Source organism: Thalia democratica, chromosome 6 (genome assembly GCF_965202585.1).
Source record: "Thalia democratica chromosome 6, ktThaDemo2.hap1.1, whole genome shotgun sequence".
Lineage (NCBI taxonomy): Eukaryota > Metazoa > Chordata > Thaliacea > Salpida > Salpidae > Thalia > Thalia democratica.
The window spans coordinates 2142570-2160305 of record NC_139170.1 but is presented as its reverse complement, the minus strand read 5'-3'; the positions used below and the strand labels follow the sequence as shown (position 1 = coordinate 2160305).

At 23.2% G+C, this 17736-nt stretch overlaps 3 protein-coding genes across 4 annotated transcripts; 1 reads left to right on the top strand and 2 right to left on the bottom strand.

The window, feature by feature from the left end:
- Positions 1 to 2143: 2143 nt before the first annotated feature.
- On the bottom strand, positions 2144 to 3477 carry LOC145837807 (uncharacterized). The gene is made up of 3 exons (XM_082945258.1): positions 3133 to 3477; positions 2860 to 3024; positions 2144 to 2550 (listed from the first exon to the last, which is right to left on the bottom strand). Exons 1-3 carry the CDS (start codon positions 3413 to 3415, stop codon positions 2375 to 2377), a joined length of 624 nt encoding a protein of 207 aa, XP_082801384.1. The 5' UTR covers positions 3416 to 3477; the 3' UTR covers positions 2144 to 2374.
- A 505-nt stretch (positions 3478 to 3982) lies between these two features.
- Positions 3983 to 5392, top strand: LOC145838167 (uncharacterized). Of its 2 annotated transcripts, none has more exons than XM_082945722.1 (3): positions 3983 to 4275; positions 4363 to 4527; positions 4824 to 5392. In XM_082945722.1, the coding sequence occupies exons 1-3, from the start codon at positions 4029 to 4031 to the stop codon at positions 4994 to 4996; spliced, it is 585 nt and encodes a 194-aa protein (XP_082801848.1). In that variant the 5' UTR covers positions 3983 to 4028; the 3' UTR covers positions 4997 to 5392. The 2 variants fall into 2 exon arrangements, with proteins under 2 accessions (XP_082801848.1, XP_082801847.1); XM_082945721.1 differs by having other exon boundaries at positions 3984 to 4275; positions 4360 to 4527.
- Positions 5393 to 11657: 6265 nt separating this feature from the next.
- On the bottom strand, positions 11658 to 15713 carry LOC145838677 (uncharacterized). Its single transcript, XM_082946299.1, has 8 exons — positions 15620 to 15713; positions 15254 to 15305; positions 14967 to 15047; positions 13662 to 13805; positions 13224 to 13400; positions 12847 to 12930; positions 12355 to 12498; positions 11658 to 12039 (listed from the first exon to the last, which is right to left on the bottom strand). Exons 1-8 carry the CDS (start codon positions 15677 to 15679, stop codon positions 11906 to 11908), a joined length of 876 nt encoding a protein of 291 aa, XP_082802425.1. The 5' UTR covers positions 15680 to 15713; the 3' UTR covers positions 11658 to 11905.
- Between the last annotated feature and the right edge of the window lie 2023 nt (positions 15714 to 17736).

Sequence of the window (17736 nt, the reverse complement as noted above, 5' to 3'; positions counted from 1 at the left end):
TTTAGAACCAGTTTTAATAACCATAGACGTTAGTTCTTCTGTTAATCATGTGTTTTATTAATAAGTATAAAAAATATCTCACTTTTTTTAATAAATACGTTTGTACATTAGCTACAGAAGCACAAGTGAGTTTTTTGATTAATTTACGAAAAAAACGTTTTAACAAACTTTTCAACTAAAATATGAGACAAAGTTCAATTTTCTAAGAACTTATTTGGAATAAATGTTGTTTTAGCTTTAACAAGCACATTTTATTTTGTTGGGCATAAATTTTTAAAGTCAGTAAAATTATAACTCGTCTATGGTAAAAATCTTAGTAAGGCATTTTACAAGAGTTTATTAGTTTTAATTAAAAACTTTGTTTAAATAAACATTATATTTACAGAAACAAAATAATGAAAAGGTCATTATTTTTCATGTAATTTTGTCAGTTACGGCTTTCATTAATTCATTTCTACTATTTGCTTGTACTGCATATATCTACTCTATTTACAAAAAATATCGGAATATGGTTTGTTGTTTATTATATTAGAAATAACTGTTTTGAAAACGTTTAACGTTTTTTTTTTTGTAAACTCAGATTTATAAAATTTTACTAAAAGCTTTTAATTGTGTTTTTTATAGATTCAGTTTAGTTGATCTACTATATTTAAAAAATGAATAACAAAATGGTTTTTTGTGTAGTAGTTATATTTAAAAACAACTTTCATAAACGTTTGAGTTTTGCTCTGGTCATTGCTTAAAATAAGTGTAATTTAAAAAAAAAGGATTAAGATTCAAAAAGTAACGAAAATATTTAAACCAATTAAAAAAAACTAAAATTTTATATATAAAATACTAATTGTGTGTAGCTTACTGACTATTTTTTGAGAAAAACTTTAAAATTAAAAACTGTAGTCAACAGAATTTAAAAGTTTATAAAAAAATACTTATTTTGTACAGAAGATGAAAAACAAAACACCTAATAACTCAGTATTTTTTGTCAATCAAAAGAAATTAAAACTGCCAAGTAATTATTATTTATATTTTTTAATTTTATAAACAATTATTAATGTTTGCTATTAAAACAATTTCATTTGTTGTCTCTTTTAAATGTACATAAAAAATTATTTTTTCAAAAATTTGTTTAAGTTAAGATTACAGCTATTTAAAACTTAGTAACTTTTACGATTTTATTTGCGGATTAAAGTTCCTTTCATCTAGAAATATTTTTTGTTTATTTTAATTCATTACAGCTAAATTTTAAAGACAAAAACAGCTTCTGAAGTTAAACTTCAAAACTTTTGTTAATGTAACTTGGAACTACACTTATTAACTAGCTTAAAAGGTGCAAACTTAAGTTTCCGGAGATAAAACAAAAGATGATAAACTTTTCAATTAGTTTCAGAATTCATCTTTTAAGTTTAACTGAACTAAAACATCCTTTTATAAATTGATACTAATTTAATTTTTCAGCAGGTGAAGTAAATAGCCATAGGAATAATCAAATAAATTCTGAAGTTTTCACTGTATGACAATAAACAGCTTTTTTGTTAATATATATTGAACATTTATTGTAAAATTTAAACTTAACTAATTTTAATCAAGTACAACTTTATAAAATGATTGTTTTACGTTTATGTTAATTTTTAAAATTTTAAGGTAGTACAAATTCTACAAATTTATAATCATATGAGCTAGCTTTCGAAATTTAAAAAATAATGAATGAAAGTACTTTCTAGACTATAAAATTGTATCAATAAACTTTTTGTAGACGTTTGTATTTTTAATAGCTTTTTTGTATGTCTCTATCTTCAATGCTTAACTTAAATATATAAGAAAAAAACAAAAAAATATTTAGAATGTCAACTTGAAATTCTATTTTTTTGTTAATAAAACCAAATTTGTTATGACGTCACTTAACTTTGTTTGTTTTTATAACTTTAATTTATTAACTCATATAAAAAACAATTTAAACATTCTAGACTACTTATAATAATTGCTAAGCACTACACTTACTTAAAAAATTTTACGTAAAACTAAGCCTAAAAACGGGTTTCTTAACTTTTTTTTATCAAGTTATAAAAGCTATGTTAAAAAATAAAACTGTCTAATTTATCAAAAATTCCAAACTTTTATTATTAAAGTTTAACAACACAAAAAATCATTAAAATAAGTTTTATTTCCTTCAAATTTTAATCAAAATTATCAAAAATAAAAGAAAATATAAAAACAATGATTTTTAAATAAGTATACATACGTAAAACATGTTCATATTTTAGATGTAAAAGGTGAAAATGAATCACAGCAGTTGTGTTTAAACTAAACAGCATTTGAAATGCTTTAAAAGCTTTTATAAACTTTAAATATTGTTAATATTACATTAGTTGTAAGTTTAAGCTGCTTCTGTATCTAAACTTTTAAGTTCAGCATCAACTTTTAATGCTTCTTCAACAAATGGTTCATTTTTTATTAGTTCTTTTTTTAATGGTTCATCATTTGGTTTTTCTTCAACAACTTTTTCATTTGTTTCAGTTTCTATTTCTTTACAATTTTGTGAAGTTTCTAAACCTGTTGAACAAAAATTAAATTAAAAAGTTGTTCACTATTTTTCATCCTCTTAAGTTTTTTTTTTGATCAATATCAGCGCATAAATTTTTATTTGCTTTCAATTTTTTTAGAACATTTGTTTTAGTTGTTAAAATTACACTGCAAATAGTTTCATTACACAAAATACTATTTTTTTTTTAAGTCAATAATCCAATTCCATTACAAGTATCTTTATTAGGAGTATTTGTTTAAATTTTTTGAAAGTTACTTTTAAATGTAATGAATGTTATTTCTTTTTAATTAATTTATTAAAAACAAAACTCTACTTACCTTTAATTTTGACATCATCATTTTCATTATTTTCTTTTGTAACTTTCTCTTCTTTTTCTTTATTTTCTTTTGAAGCTTTTTCTTCTTGTTGTTTAAAACATTCAAAAAGCTTTTCGTAAAACTTTTTATGCATTTTTCTCGGGTCAACAAAAACTAAAGGCTTTTCTAAAAAAACAAAAAGAAGTTAACTGTCTTGAAGTTTAAAAGATTAAACATTTAATACAATAGAAATAATGATAAACAAAGTAGTTACTAAATTTAAATTTTACTAACCTGATTCTGAATCATCTTTTTCAGTGTTTTTTAAGTTTTTACCGATTTTTAAGTATTCAAACAATAAATCACTTAATTTATATTTGTTTTTTGCTAAATCAGAGACATCGTTTCCAGAAATCTTAGTATTTTTAGAAGTTTCACATTTTTCAGAAATCAGAGTATCATCAGAAATCAGAGTACTTTCTGGTTGTTCAGATTCCAAAACTTGGTCTTCAGGAATATTTTCTGTCGAGGCTAAAGAAAATGAAAGTGCGAAAACAAAAATTAATTTGATACTCATGTTTTGTTATGTTCTTATCAATTTGAATAAGAATCAAATAAGAATTTGAAATTTTTATGAAATTGATTTGAAATGAGCTCCTTTATACTAAAGGCTTAGAACTCAATAAACAAAAGTTGTTACTTTATTCTAATAGTACTTGGACAATAAGTTAACTGCAATTATATTTCATTGACGTAATTTGTTATTTATAATAATACAAACTACTTTAAAACTTTTTTCAAATATACGCATATTAAGGATACTTCAATAAGTATACACGTCAGTAGTCAGTAGTTTATTTAGTATACAACAACTGAGTTGCTTAAATTGTATTAGGAGAAAACTATATAATTAAGTAAAACTACAAAAAAAAACTATGAAGTGGTCATTAACATACGTACATTTTGAAAACGTTTCAAAAGTTTTTTTTTTATTACTTGTTTTGTTTTTGTAGCAATTAACGTCATTTAAGTATGATTGCAATGAACTATTTATTGAAGTCCTGTAATAATAGAATAACAAACTTTTAAGTTTTGTTTGTCTAGTTAGAAACGCTAACTATATAATAGTTCAATTTTAATTAAGTTCATGTTTTATACTAAGTATTACAACAGAAATCAACAAAAAAAATATGAATACTAAAACTATCTTTGTTTTTATTCTTTCATTTGCTCTAGCTTGGGCAGAAAATATTTCTGAAGACCAAGTTTTGGAAACTGAAAAGCCAGATGATACTCAGATTTCTGAAAAAACTCAGAATTTTGAAAGTACTGTGTCTAATTCAGTAAAAGACAAAATTAGTTTAAGCGATATTCTATTTGAATACATGGAACTTGGTAAAAACTTTGAAAATACTGAAAAAGACGCTTCCAAATCAGGTAATTAAAATCAAACTTACTAATTATATTTTGAGTTGTAATAAACTTTAAAACTTACAAACAATTTAACTTGTCTTTTTACAGAAGAACCTTCATCAATTGTTGTTGACCCGAGAAAATTGCATAAAAATTTTTACGAAAAACTTTTTGAATGCTTCAAACAAGAAAAAGAAAAAGCTTCAAAAGAAAATAAAGAAAATAAAGACGAAGCTACAAAAGAAAATAATGAGAGTTATGATGTTGAAATTAAAGGTAAGCAGCGTTTAATGAATAAAAAATGATTAAATTGAGTTTTAAAAATTACGCATAATAAATAAACAAGCAATCTATAAAGTTAAACGATTTATTTATAATTACTTTTTGCAATTTTAAATTCATTAAAATAATTTTTTTTTCCAGTATTCATAAAAAGATATTATAAAAACACAGCAATTAAAATTTAATGCGCTACCATGAACAACTTAAAAAAAGACCAACAACAGAACAAATAAAGTCTAAAGATAGTTTGTAACTTACTGTTTGTTCAACTGGTTTAATAAACTTATCAGGTTGTAATAAAGAAAAAGAAATTGAAACGAAAGAAAAAGATGAAAACCAATTTGCTGGAGAACAATTACAAGAAAAACCATTAGAAGAAAAACCACCTGAAGAAAAACCATTAGAAGAAGAAACATTAAAAGTTGATACTGAATTAGAAATGACACAAACTGAAACATTTTAAACAAAAAACGGATAAATTTTTCAGATGTACCATTTACAGTTATTAAAACTTAACAGCAATTTTTTTTACAAAAACACTTGTTATAAAGTTTATTTACAAATCACTGTTTTTGATTTTTTGTCGGTTTTAGTTGTTTTATCTACTAAAATTAAATAAATTAAGCAATATTTCATAAAGTTATGGTAGTTATTTTTAGACTATATAGAAGTTGTCATTTTTCTATACTTAGAAGTATGCAACTATACTTCTAGGTTGTAAGCATTTATACGTTTGCTTATAAGCCTCAAGTTTTTAAACAGCTTTTTTGTTGTAAACATACTGTTCTCTTAGAAACAACAGCATTTTAAATTTGAATTCTTGAAAATAAATAAATTCATAATTTAAAATTATTTAAAAGTATTAAAGTATTTTTTCTATTAAAAGCCTGTAAAAATCAACTTAACTTTAGTAAAATTTTTAATTATTTAAGACTAAAATAGTTATAAAAGCTCAAATAAAATTTTTTTAGTTTTAATTGAACACAATACTTTTGTTAAAGTGATGTTTTTTAAAGGTGTTTACAAGACATTACTAAATACATATTATTATAGTATTTAGTAAATCATGTTAGTTCTATAAAGCAGAATATAGTTTTTCAAAACTTAATAACTATTTAATTAAAGATTTGAGCTAAAGGAAAAGTTTAATAATTAAAAACGTAATTGAAAATAGTAATGCAGTAAAGTAACTTAAACTAGAAAAATAAAAATTAAAATCTATAAAACTAGAAACAAATAAGTTTAAAAACATCGCACTTTAAAAAAAAACTTCAAATTGTTTTAATGTATCAAAACAAGTTTGATATATTTTTTGCTGTTAAATCATACATTAAAAAGTTAAAATTTACTTTTTTCTTGCTTAAAAGTTCATTTAAGAGTCAAAACTCTGAAAAATAAGAATACATACTTGTAGCATAAACTAAGTGTAAATTTTAAAGTTCTATGATAGTTTCTAGAAAAATAATTAAACAAATCTTATTTAAAATACAAATTCAGTCAAATTGTTTTGCGTTTATCATCAATAGGTAACACATTTTAGTTTTTGAAAATATTAAGTTCTAAAGTGTTTTTAAAAACTTTAATTTCTACAAAAACAGCTGTACAAACAGATATTGACCAGATATCAAAAAGTTATCAAAAAAGTTCAACTTCTAAAAAACAAGTCTAATCGCTCGTATGTATAATACTAGTTATCAAACAAATTGTATTTTTGTTTTTAAAGGTTTAAGTTTTTTATTTAGTTTTATGTTTTATGAAAATAAAGCAGCTGTTGTCCTTACTTTGAACTTTAAGTTCTGAAAAAAGTGATTGGTAAAGTAATAACTTAAAAAAAAACAATCTACCTTAACACTAAGGTCAATAAAGTTAAAAGTGGTTTTAAAATATTTTAATTGTTCCTCGTTCAGCATTTGTTTTAAAAATATACAAAAATGTTTTTAAAAAATCCAATTGTCGTTCTATTTATCACGTGCTGTTTGTTTATTACTTAAAAAAACAAAAAACAAGTATTAAAGAAAAAGGTAAAAAATTTTACTAAAAGGTGCTGTTATAAGGTGTATAAAAGATTAAAATTGATAACTAAACTGTTATATAACCTAAGCCTCAATAGTTTAAGCATTAGTATCGATCAGGTTTTGTTAGCACAAGTTTTTTAGCTTAAACCAGCGTTTTTAAATGTGTGAATTTGAATTTAACTTGTTTTACTGTGCACGAAAACTTAAATTATTAAAAAAAAGGTTTAAACCATTTTATTTTTAATATAAAACAGTTTGTTTTCAATTTTTAAAAAGTTTATAAATAATTATTAAGAATAAAACTATCTATAGAACAATGCATAACTCATTCAGGTAAAACAAGTATACTGAACAATATTATGCTTTTTTTTTTGTGCACAAAACATTTTTTTAATAATTATTTTGTAGAGTTTTTGATTTTTCTAAAGACCACTGGTTTTTAAAAAAGCTTTATTCAAATTTTTATTAAACTTAGAAAAAAAAGATAACCAGTAAACAACCTATTTCGTTTTATACTACATTTTTTTACTCTTACTTAACTTGTATAGTTAGCAGTACGAAATTAATTTAAATCTAAAAAATATGTACTTTTTGTTGTGGACAGATATAATATTTGATGTAGTAGCAGGGTTCTAGAACATTAAAAAAAATAAATTATTTGTTCTACATTCTCACTAATTAAATTCTTTCAGTCCCACAGTTTAGCAAGAAAAGATAATTAAAATGAATGCTTTTTTAGTTATTTATTTTAAAAACTGTTTTGTTAACAACTTAGGCAGTTAGTCTTAAGTAACAAGATTCATCGGAAAAAACCTAAAAAAAAGAGCCGTTTTTGTTAAAAAAATCTTTTGCAAGCATTAGTAATTAAAGAATAAGGTTTTAAATATTTCTCTTGAGTGAAACTTTCACAAATTAATAATTTAATTTTTTCAGTTACTGTTTACTTAAAATATAATTGAAAGCACTCTTCTTTTTATTTTGTACTTTTGGAAATTTGTACGCATTTGGTTACATTTTAAGATCAGTCTAAATTGTACAATTATTACTTAATAGTTTTGAGAAAACTTTTATTGAATTTATTAGACTTAATCTCATTCAAAAAAACATCAAGTGTGAATTAATTTAGTTATTGTTTGTAAAGAAAGTATTTTATTTTTTTTCTGCTTTTAGGTAATTTAGTGCACAGCTATTTTCAAGCTTTACTTTTAAAAATGTAACAGTTTACTTTTTTTATATATCAAACTTGGTATTAAACTTAATTTAATTTATTTACAATATAAAAACATCACAAGTATTACGAATTAAAAAAAAAATAACTGCAAGCAGGTTTACAACTATTTCAAAAAATTAAAGTTGTTTTTTTGTAAGTGAATTATTATTTTCTATGTATTTAAGTTTTGTTTTATGTTCTCGATTAAATCAAGTAATATTTTAGAAAAAATAAGTTAATTAAAAATAATTTTTTTTGCAGAAGTAAACACAAAAAATACAAAAAAACCCTTTTTTTGAACTAATCTTTTTTATTTCTACTAAACTAACTTCAGCTTTTTACCAAAAACTTGTTTAATTTTATACAAGAACAAATATCAGATATGAAATATACAATGCTAGCTTTTAACCAAACAATTAACATACTTAATGGCATGAATTATAAGTGAAATATCTATAAACGTAATAAACAATATTAATATTTAAACAAGTAAAGAAAAATTATAAAATCGTAAATTTAACTTTTAGTATCAACTACTTTAATTTTGCAGAAAGTTTATTGTACCATTGTTAAAAAAATAAGCTTAAATCTTTTCTGTGTCTTTACAATAAAATTTAAAATTAATATTATAAATAAACTTGCATCTAAACACTTGCTAAAAATTTATCAAAATTACACTTAAGTAGTTTAAAATTTGAAAGAATGTAGATTTTTTTTACAGAACATTTTTCTTACAGTGCACAGAAAATTAAAAACATGAGTAAATAAGTGTAACATTTGAGAAAAACTTGTTTAATTTTGGTGAAAATAATAAGCTTGAACTCTTTAATATACTAGTAAAATCTTTTCACAATGTTACTGTTAAGAACTTTTTTCTTACACAATACTTACATCATAATTTATACATAAACTACAATTTGTTTTAGCACATACATAGTAAATTTGCTTTTTCTAGCTCGAAATTTATTTGCAAAACAACAGAACTTTTAAAAGTATTATCTGTGAACCTATCTGATGTAACTATTTTATCGTAGACCAAGTAAAATAAAAGACTTATGACAAAATTTAGAACTAAAGATACGCTATTAGTTTAAAAACTAACATTGTTTTCTAGGTATAAATCATTATAGATATGATAAAGTTCTTACTGCTTTTGTTATGCACTGTGAGCTTTGGTGTCAGTTTAAACTGTTGCTCTTGCGGACCGAGCAAAAATTGTGAATTGAAAAATACAACTTGCCCAAAAATAGTTGCGGAAAATACTCTTATCAAAAAGTTTGTGGGCAAAATGTCATGCTTCTCTGCGACGTATAAAGTTTTTGGCGAAAATTTTACCCACAAAGGGTGTAGTATTGATGGTTCCAGATCACTTGGCGAGTTAAATTTTGTAAGCAAAAACGATGCAGAAATTAAGGAAGGGTTGAACGTACTTCCTAATGTAGAAAAGTATTATGAAAGTTGCGAGGAAAACTACTGCAACAATTCTAACAATTCAAAAAAACTCTCTTATAAGTTATAACATTTCAATTGTCATTTATTTTATGTTTGTAGCTTCAAATGCTTTCTATGTTTTTTTGTAGTCACAACTGAAAATTTCTAACATTTCACCGAAATTAAAAATTTGTATTTTTGATTTATACTATTTGGTATGGCTTATTAATAAAAGATTTTCTTTTTGTTTTCAGTACTAGTTTAGTACTTTTGTTTTCTGATTTAAATTTGATAAACTTTTTAAGTTTTCTGCATATTTATAAATCTTAAAGAATGTTTTTACTGTATTAAATTAATCTTTAGAAAAGCTAAAGTAGTATATCAAATTCGAAATTTTCAAAATTCTAAATATTTATTTTCTAGTTATAGATTAAAATACAAGCTTATGTTATTAATTTTATCAAATATATTATGTGTAAACCAAGTTATTTTAAATATGATAAAATTTTTATATATCGTCATGAAGCTTAGGTGTAGCTTATTCAATAAATTTATTGATCAAAAGAAAAACAACTATGACTTGTTTTCTTACTGAAGTCGGTAGTTATTTTCGCGTAACATTTTAAAAAAATTTAAAATTAAATTAAAAGCAATATCATAAAAATAAAACTGCAAATTTGAATATTATAAATTTTTTTTCTCCTAAAAGTAAATAATTTAAAAGTTTTTAAAATGTATCTAACAAGTTACAATAGAGTTTATTTAAACAAAATACTAGATAGACTACAGTATACACCAAAAAAGATGTTAAATAATAATGTTACTTTTAAATACTTCAGAATAAGTAGTTTAAATGCTGTGCATAATTATATTTTGGTAATTTTATCAACAAAAATATTGTAAAAGCTATTAGATTCAAAAACAAAAACTAGGAAAATTAGTAAGTTAAGCTAAGTTGAAGTTTTAGTATAATCAATTTAACTAATAATAATTTACACAGATATACTTTACAATTTACTCAATTTCTCTGACTTAACATTTTTATTATATACACATACTTTTATTGTTAGCTATTTTTTTTTAGCAAACGATAATTTTTTACCAATCTAAATTGACTAATAACAAACTAATTTCTAAAAAAAAAATTTAAACAGCTTTTTAAAGTTTTTGAATAAAAATATTAATACAAACAATCAACACAACTTTAGTTTAAAACTATTTATAGTTGTACTATTCAGTTACAAACTATTTTACAGTGAAATAATTTTACGTAAAACCTAAAGAAAAATTTATTTTTTTTATGTTATATGTAACTTTTTAGTTCCTCAAAAAATAACTTTCGGTTTTTTTATTTATATATATTTAATTTCGCTCTATTTTTGTGTATCAAAAATAGATTTTTTTTGTTGATATTTAAAAACGTTAGGACTTATTTTTAGTTTTAGGATATGAATACTTAACTATAACTCATTAAAAGATGTTTAATTATAAAATTGAAACAAGATCAAATTAAAGATAGATAAAACTAGCTTGTCAAAGTATTTTATAAATTACAACTAAACAGTTTTGATCGAAAAACATCTTAGAAGATTATAAATCAAAAATAAAAGTACTACTATCAATTTTTAAGTTGTAGTTTAGTAAACATAAACGTTTTAACTAAATTAATGGTTTCATTTAAAATTTAAGCCTTAATTATATTAATATTAATCCTTTATTTTACAATTTGTTTATTGTATTGCGTAAATTATACTACAGTTCAAGTATAAATTTTAAAAAAAAAAGTTATAATGAATATAAGCAGCACTTATTTTTAAGTAAACAATAAACTTACTATACTAATACTTTCATAACTAACAATTTAATATAACATATTTCTTTTTTTTACATTATAATAAAACCAGACTAAATAATTTAAAATTAAAATCAAACTTGTTTAAAAAAAATCATGCATTTTTACGAAAATATTTAAAAACCTAATTTATGCAATTGAAAAGAAAAATTAGTATTTTTATAATCAATGTAATTTAGTTCTTTAAAAAGTTAATATTACATTGTTTTTGTAAGGTAACTAGTTTTTATTTATAAAACAACTTAACTTATAATTCTACTTAACAGTAGTGACTTGATATTTTTCATATTTAGTAGTTTATTATAAAAATATTATCAATGCTGTTAGATTACTTGTGATTATCTTTTGTTTTAACAATATTCAATTTTAAAAAATAAAAATAAATTGTGTTTTTAATTAAAAATAGATATTATAAAAATTATAAAGTTGTAATAAAACCGATAAACTAATAATATTTTACTGCTAATGTAACTATCATAAGCTAAAAAAAATATTCGGCGAAAATAAAAAATTGTAATTATATATACTAGTTTCATTTAAACTTTAAAGGCTTACCTGTACTTCAAATTAAAAACTTGAAAAAGTTTATTTACAACAAAAACGTTAAGTGAGCACATATCATAATAAAAATAAAACAAATCAAATTCTATTTAAAATATAGCTTAAGAAATGACAGCTGATAGCTTGTTAATGATTTATATGAAGCTTAAATTTATTCACGTATACTTTTGTCGCATAAATCAGCTAGATCAATAGCTTCAATTGTTGAAAATAATTGAAGTATTGTAGTTTCAACTGTTTTTTAACATGTAGATACAATACTCAACAATATAGTAGATATCTAAATATTTCTACAAAATGAAGTTAGTTTGAGTTGTTGTGTTGATCAATAAACTCATCATTAAGACAAGTCTGAACTTCTACCAAAAATGCATAATGTTTCTCCAAATGAAAGTTTACTCTAGCACATTTATATCGATTACATCCGCAAATGTTTTCTAAAATATTAACTCAAGTGTCAGGGTTTTACCAAGATATTAAAACTTTGTTGCTAATTATTAAAAAGTTTTGCTATTTAAAGTAGCACGTTATTGAAATAGATTGAAAAACTGTAAGTTTGATACCAATACTTTACAGTTAAAACAATAATTTTGTTATAAAAAATATTAACCAAACTTTTTACTGTTGTCAGTTTTGAGCATAGTATAAATCTTTTGTAAGCCTTAATTATTAGCAATTTAATAGTGAAATAGATTTTATTTTATTTAGAAATTTTATACTTTTTAAGTTCGAGCACAAAAACTAAAAATAACCTTCCAAAATGTCGATGCTAACTGGTTTAAGTAGTTCATAAGAATGTAGTAATGAACCATCATTGTCCAACAAACGATAAATAATACAGAGGTATTGATTTAATTCTGATTTTTTTATTTTTGACTGCTCCTCAAGACAATTTCCTGTAACATTATTTTTGTTTTTAGCAATTTGTACACTTTTCTTAATTTTTGTAAAAAAGTATTTTAATAGTATATAAAACGTTAATCTGCTATTTTTATATAAATAAAGCTTCAGTTTTTAAAAAATCACAAAAAACCTTTTACAAAATAGACCAGGTATGTTTAATAAATAAGTATTTATTCAGTTAATAAAATGCTGTTTTTGTTTATTTAACTAAAACTTTATATACGAAAATGACAAATATTTCTTTTAAGTATCAGTATAAATTACCTTTTTTTTCGCATTTTTTGAGTTAAGTTCATCATGAAACTTACTTAATAGTTTACCAAATAATATAGAAAACTAACTCTTAAAAGTATTGTATGCTGGTACGCACGATTCAGGGTAAAATCCTATATCTTGTTCTGGGGTACAGGCAACCCATAGTTCCCCTTGAACAAGTTAATAAAAAATTACTAAAGAATATAATGTTTTTTATTTTTATAGTGGTCTAAAAAACCGTTATAACTTATTATAACCGATATAACACCCAGCAGTTTCAGCAGTTTTTTATTATGAAAAGAAAAATTGTTAACAACTGGTATTTTGATAACTTCACATTAAAGCTTTTAACATTAAAATGTTCCATTGCAAAAACTTAATTTTAAAAAGGTAAACAAAAATATGAAACAATCAAAATTATACATTTATAAATATTCTAATTAGTTTTAGATAAAAAACCAACTTCTTATGGTTGTTGTTGTTGGTATGGTTGTTGTTGTCACTGGCTCTGTCACAAAGTTGTAGAATATATTTTCCGGAACACAGGCTCTCACTTCATGCAAGATCGCGTTGTTTTTTTGGAGATTGAACTGAACCGAGGAGTATTTTTCAGGAGAGCACACCAAGTTGGGGTCCAAATCTAAAACATGTAAACAATTTTTTAAGTTGGGAATTAACTTAAATTTATTGTTGTTATAAGTTTGAAATTGTTTGATCAAAGTAAATAAACATATACTGCTCTTGAGTTGTGAAGTTAATTTAAAAAGCAAATTTTTGGCACTTAAAACGTTTAAGGTAATTTAATTGAACTTATACCGTTCTTAACATATTTTAAACTTTAATAACTAGTTTTAAATCAATCTTACAGTTACTATCCAAATAATAAATAGTGTAAGTTAACCTTCTAAAGTACGGATACTAGCTGGTTTAAGTAATTCTTGGAATCTTTTTATTGATCCATTTTTGTCCAACAATTGATAATTAACACAGAGATATTGGTTTAATTCTGATCTTTTTACTTTTGACTCCTCTCTATAGCAGCTTCCTTTAAATCAGCTTGTTTAGAACAATTCAAATAAAACAGTTTTCTATGTGTTTTTTACTTTATGAAAAAGAATATTCTAGTAGTATATATATATATATATAAAAGAGTTGATTAACTAAATAAAATAAATTTATCAACACAGAGCCCACCTTAAGGGCTTTTTTTTATTAAAAACGTTTATTACAAGAAGATGTAAAAAATTGCAGGACTTAAGTTTCGTGCCTACGCACTCCTCAACTGCAAAACAAGTTCAAAATAAGTACAAAATACTAAAAACAACAAAACAACAAAAAAAATTAAATTCACACAAGGTGAAATTAAAGCTTTTTTTAATTCAGAAGCGATTTTTTTTACATGTCTACAAAAAGATACGACTCGCTTCTTTTGTTTAGGCAGGTCTTATCTTACATCAATTTAAATTTAAATTTTTATTTAACTTTTTATTTTATTCAATTCTCTGTTCACATTTGTAGTAACTTAATGAAGTTTTATGAGTTTTTGCCTAAGTATTGTCGATTGATAAGTTAATTTTCGCACAGGCCATTTTTCATGACTTTTAACAGTTTTAAAATTACGTCATAATGTATTTATGCTTAAATATCATTTGAATGTTTTGTTTTGTACTTTATTTTGAACTTGTTTTGCAGTTGAGGAGTGCGTAGGCACGAAACTTGAGTTCTGTAAGTTTTTACATATTGTAAGAATCTTATATACACACATATATATTGTTTATTGAAAGACAAAAAAGCGCCAATAATTTTAGTCAAAGGACCTGGTGTACAAAATTTTTTTCGGTTATCGCGTCATACACCACGGATACAGTTTAATGTCTTGTTCAGGACTATAAAACGTTTATTTGCTGCATTTAAATAAATTGAGTTCCAGTTTATAAAAAAAAGATTTGCTTGAAACAAAAACAGAAAATACACAAGGGAAGCTTAATAAACAATTATTCAGCGAAGATAAGTTCACCAGAATAACAAGTTTTAGTCATCCAAATTTTTTTTTAATTTTAATACACTGAAACTTTACATACGAAAAATGACAACTGTGGTTTCAACCTAAAACCGAAGTTTAAACCTGCCATTTATCTTTGCATTTTTAAGCTAAGTTCAACATGAAACTAATATACTATTTTACTTAATAATATAATAAACTAACTCGAACAAGTTGTTCTTGCTGGAATACACCAATCAGGAATGTTTTCTACATCGGTCCCAGGTGGGCAACTTCTGTAATGACCTGTTTTCAACAAGTTAATACTTAATTTACAAGTCAATCAAATCAATATTTTTAACAAGTACTTATATATATTTGCAGCTTACTATAGTAAATAGCTAAATACAATACAAGAAAGATGTCTAACTGCGTTAACTGTTTACCAAGTTTATTAAAACGAAGAATATATAATGAGACACTTTGTTTACATAAAAACAAACTTTACTTACTTGTGACGTTTGAAGAATTTTGAACACTTCGTCTAGATAGCTGCGAGTTTTTCTAAAACAAATTAAGTATTCTTAAAAGATTGATTTAATGTTTAGTCTTTTGTTTAATAAAATAAGTTAAATTGAATTTAGTTTTGTTTTCGATTGCTCTTAACATAAACTCAACTATTTATTTTAACTAAGTAGAATTTAAAACTAGTAAATTTAACTTTTTAAATGTAAACAAAAAAAAGCTAGTAAATTTTATCAAATTAACTTATGTATACTAAAAACTGAAAACGACTAGAAATTTTTTTATGTAGTTTAAAAAACCTAATAACAGTTTGTTTAACAATCAAAAAGATAACAGTGATAGTTTTAACTTACTTCAATAGGTAATGATGACACTTTTGAAACAAAGATAATGATCAATATTAATTTCATCATTGAATTTCCGTATAAATGTTAAAATAACAAAACCCTTTCAAACAAAAGTTACAAATTATAATACATTTAACAACTGTAGCGCTATAAAACAAAACTTGTAAACAACAAAAAGTTTCAACTTAAGAATTGCATTCCAAAAAACTCGGTTTCATATAACACACTATAATGGTCTAGTAGTATAATTTAACTTTTGAAAAGTGACAATAAAAAACAATTGGGCCCACAACATAATTTTCTATTCTGAAAACAACTTGTGCAAAGCAAAAACAAATTAAGTTTTTTTTTAATTACAAATGTGCTTTTAATATTATATTTATAAAACAGTAATGATTATTTGATGATGTTAAATTGTTTTGCACGTTAAAACAAATTTAGCTTATGATAATGTGCACACTATAAGAAATGCAAGACTCATACTAACTAAACTTAGTCGGTACTAATGCTTACATAACTGAGATGTAAGTAAAATAACAACTCAGATACCAATTTGTTCTTTTATACAGCGCCTTCTAGTGGATATTAGTCACCTTTTTCACTACTACTCTTAATTAGGAGCTTTTTTTACAGTTTTTATTTTTTCAATAAAATTTTAAAGAAATTGAGGAAAAAAGATTGTAACATTTTTATTTATAACTTTAATACAACTGAAATATTAACCCTTTTTACTTGAATGGATTTTAACAACTTCACAAGTTGTTAATGCCTTATCTTGAAGCCCTAAGTCTTTACACAAAACTGAAACAAAAAATACTCAAAAATAATGTCGCATCATAATCAACTCAAGCAATATTACCGTAGTTGTTAAGCCATAAATACTTTAGTTAAAATTTAAGGTTCTTTTACTTTTGATATTTAAGTTTGAACTATAACTTTAAACACAACCAGAACAAAGTAACGGCCAGCAAAGCTATAGTCTGAACTCTTTTTAGCTAAAAAGTTTAATTTTCAAACAAAAATTAAAGTTTTTTTCATTAGTACTTACTTGTGCTTTTTTATTACTTATTTTATCACATTTTTCCCCTTAAAAAAGCTATTTTTATTGATCACTACATGTTTTTAATATTTTTTATTAAAAACAGCTTGGCAACTTTTCTTCAAAATTTTATCTTTAACTTACAAAAAACTGCCGACCGCTAATACAATTAACGCACGAAATTTAAACAAAATATAACGCAAAAATACAAATTAGCACTCTGCTTTTTTAAATGTTTTAGATATATTGCTTGGTTTTCTGTAAACTATAATTTTATTTTTTTTTTTATTAGCGCAAAGTATCATAGTCATTAAATCAAATTAGTGGTAATTTACTTTGAAAAAAAAAATTGAATAATAAAATTAAGCGAAAATTTTAATAAATGACTTTAAGCCTGACTAATAAAAATATGCACATTAAAATTAAAATTACAGTAAATTATATGAAACTAGTGTGTAATTTGTTTTTATAACAACTATAAAGGTCTGTAACACCTGTTTACTACCACTTTAATAGGCACAAAGTTAAGAGTTTAATACAGCTGTTTTATTGTTAAAACAACAAAAATTCAAAACAAAACTTAAACCTGTTAAAACAACTGTAGGAACCTTATAAATTTTTTAAACCAATTTTAACCACTAAAAGTTATGCATTTGTGCTAGTAAACTTGTTTTATATAGTTACTTTTTATAACGCTTTTTATCAGATTAACACCTATTTTAACAACTTTTTTTATTAATTATCATTTTTATTTTAAAAACAAAGTATTTTACATGTTGCCATTTAACTCAGAAGAATTTAACCAGACTATTTTTAGTAAAGGTTTTCAAAAAATATTTGTGTTTTTAAAAACATTTCGAAGTTTTAAAACTGTATTATTAATACTTAACTGTTATTTTCGTTATTATTGGCTCTAGAAAAAAACTTTTCAATCATGAAAAAGACTTAACTTTTTTTAGGTCTAATTTTTTTCAAATTTGATGAAACTTACAATAACACAATCAAACCTCTTTGAAATATTTAGATATACCGCGTGTAGATTTTAAATTTATAAAACTTTTTTTTTAATTAAGTTACTTATTTG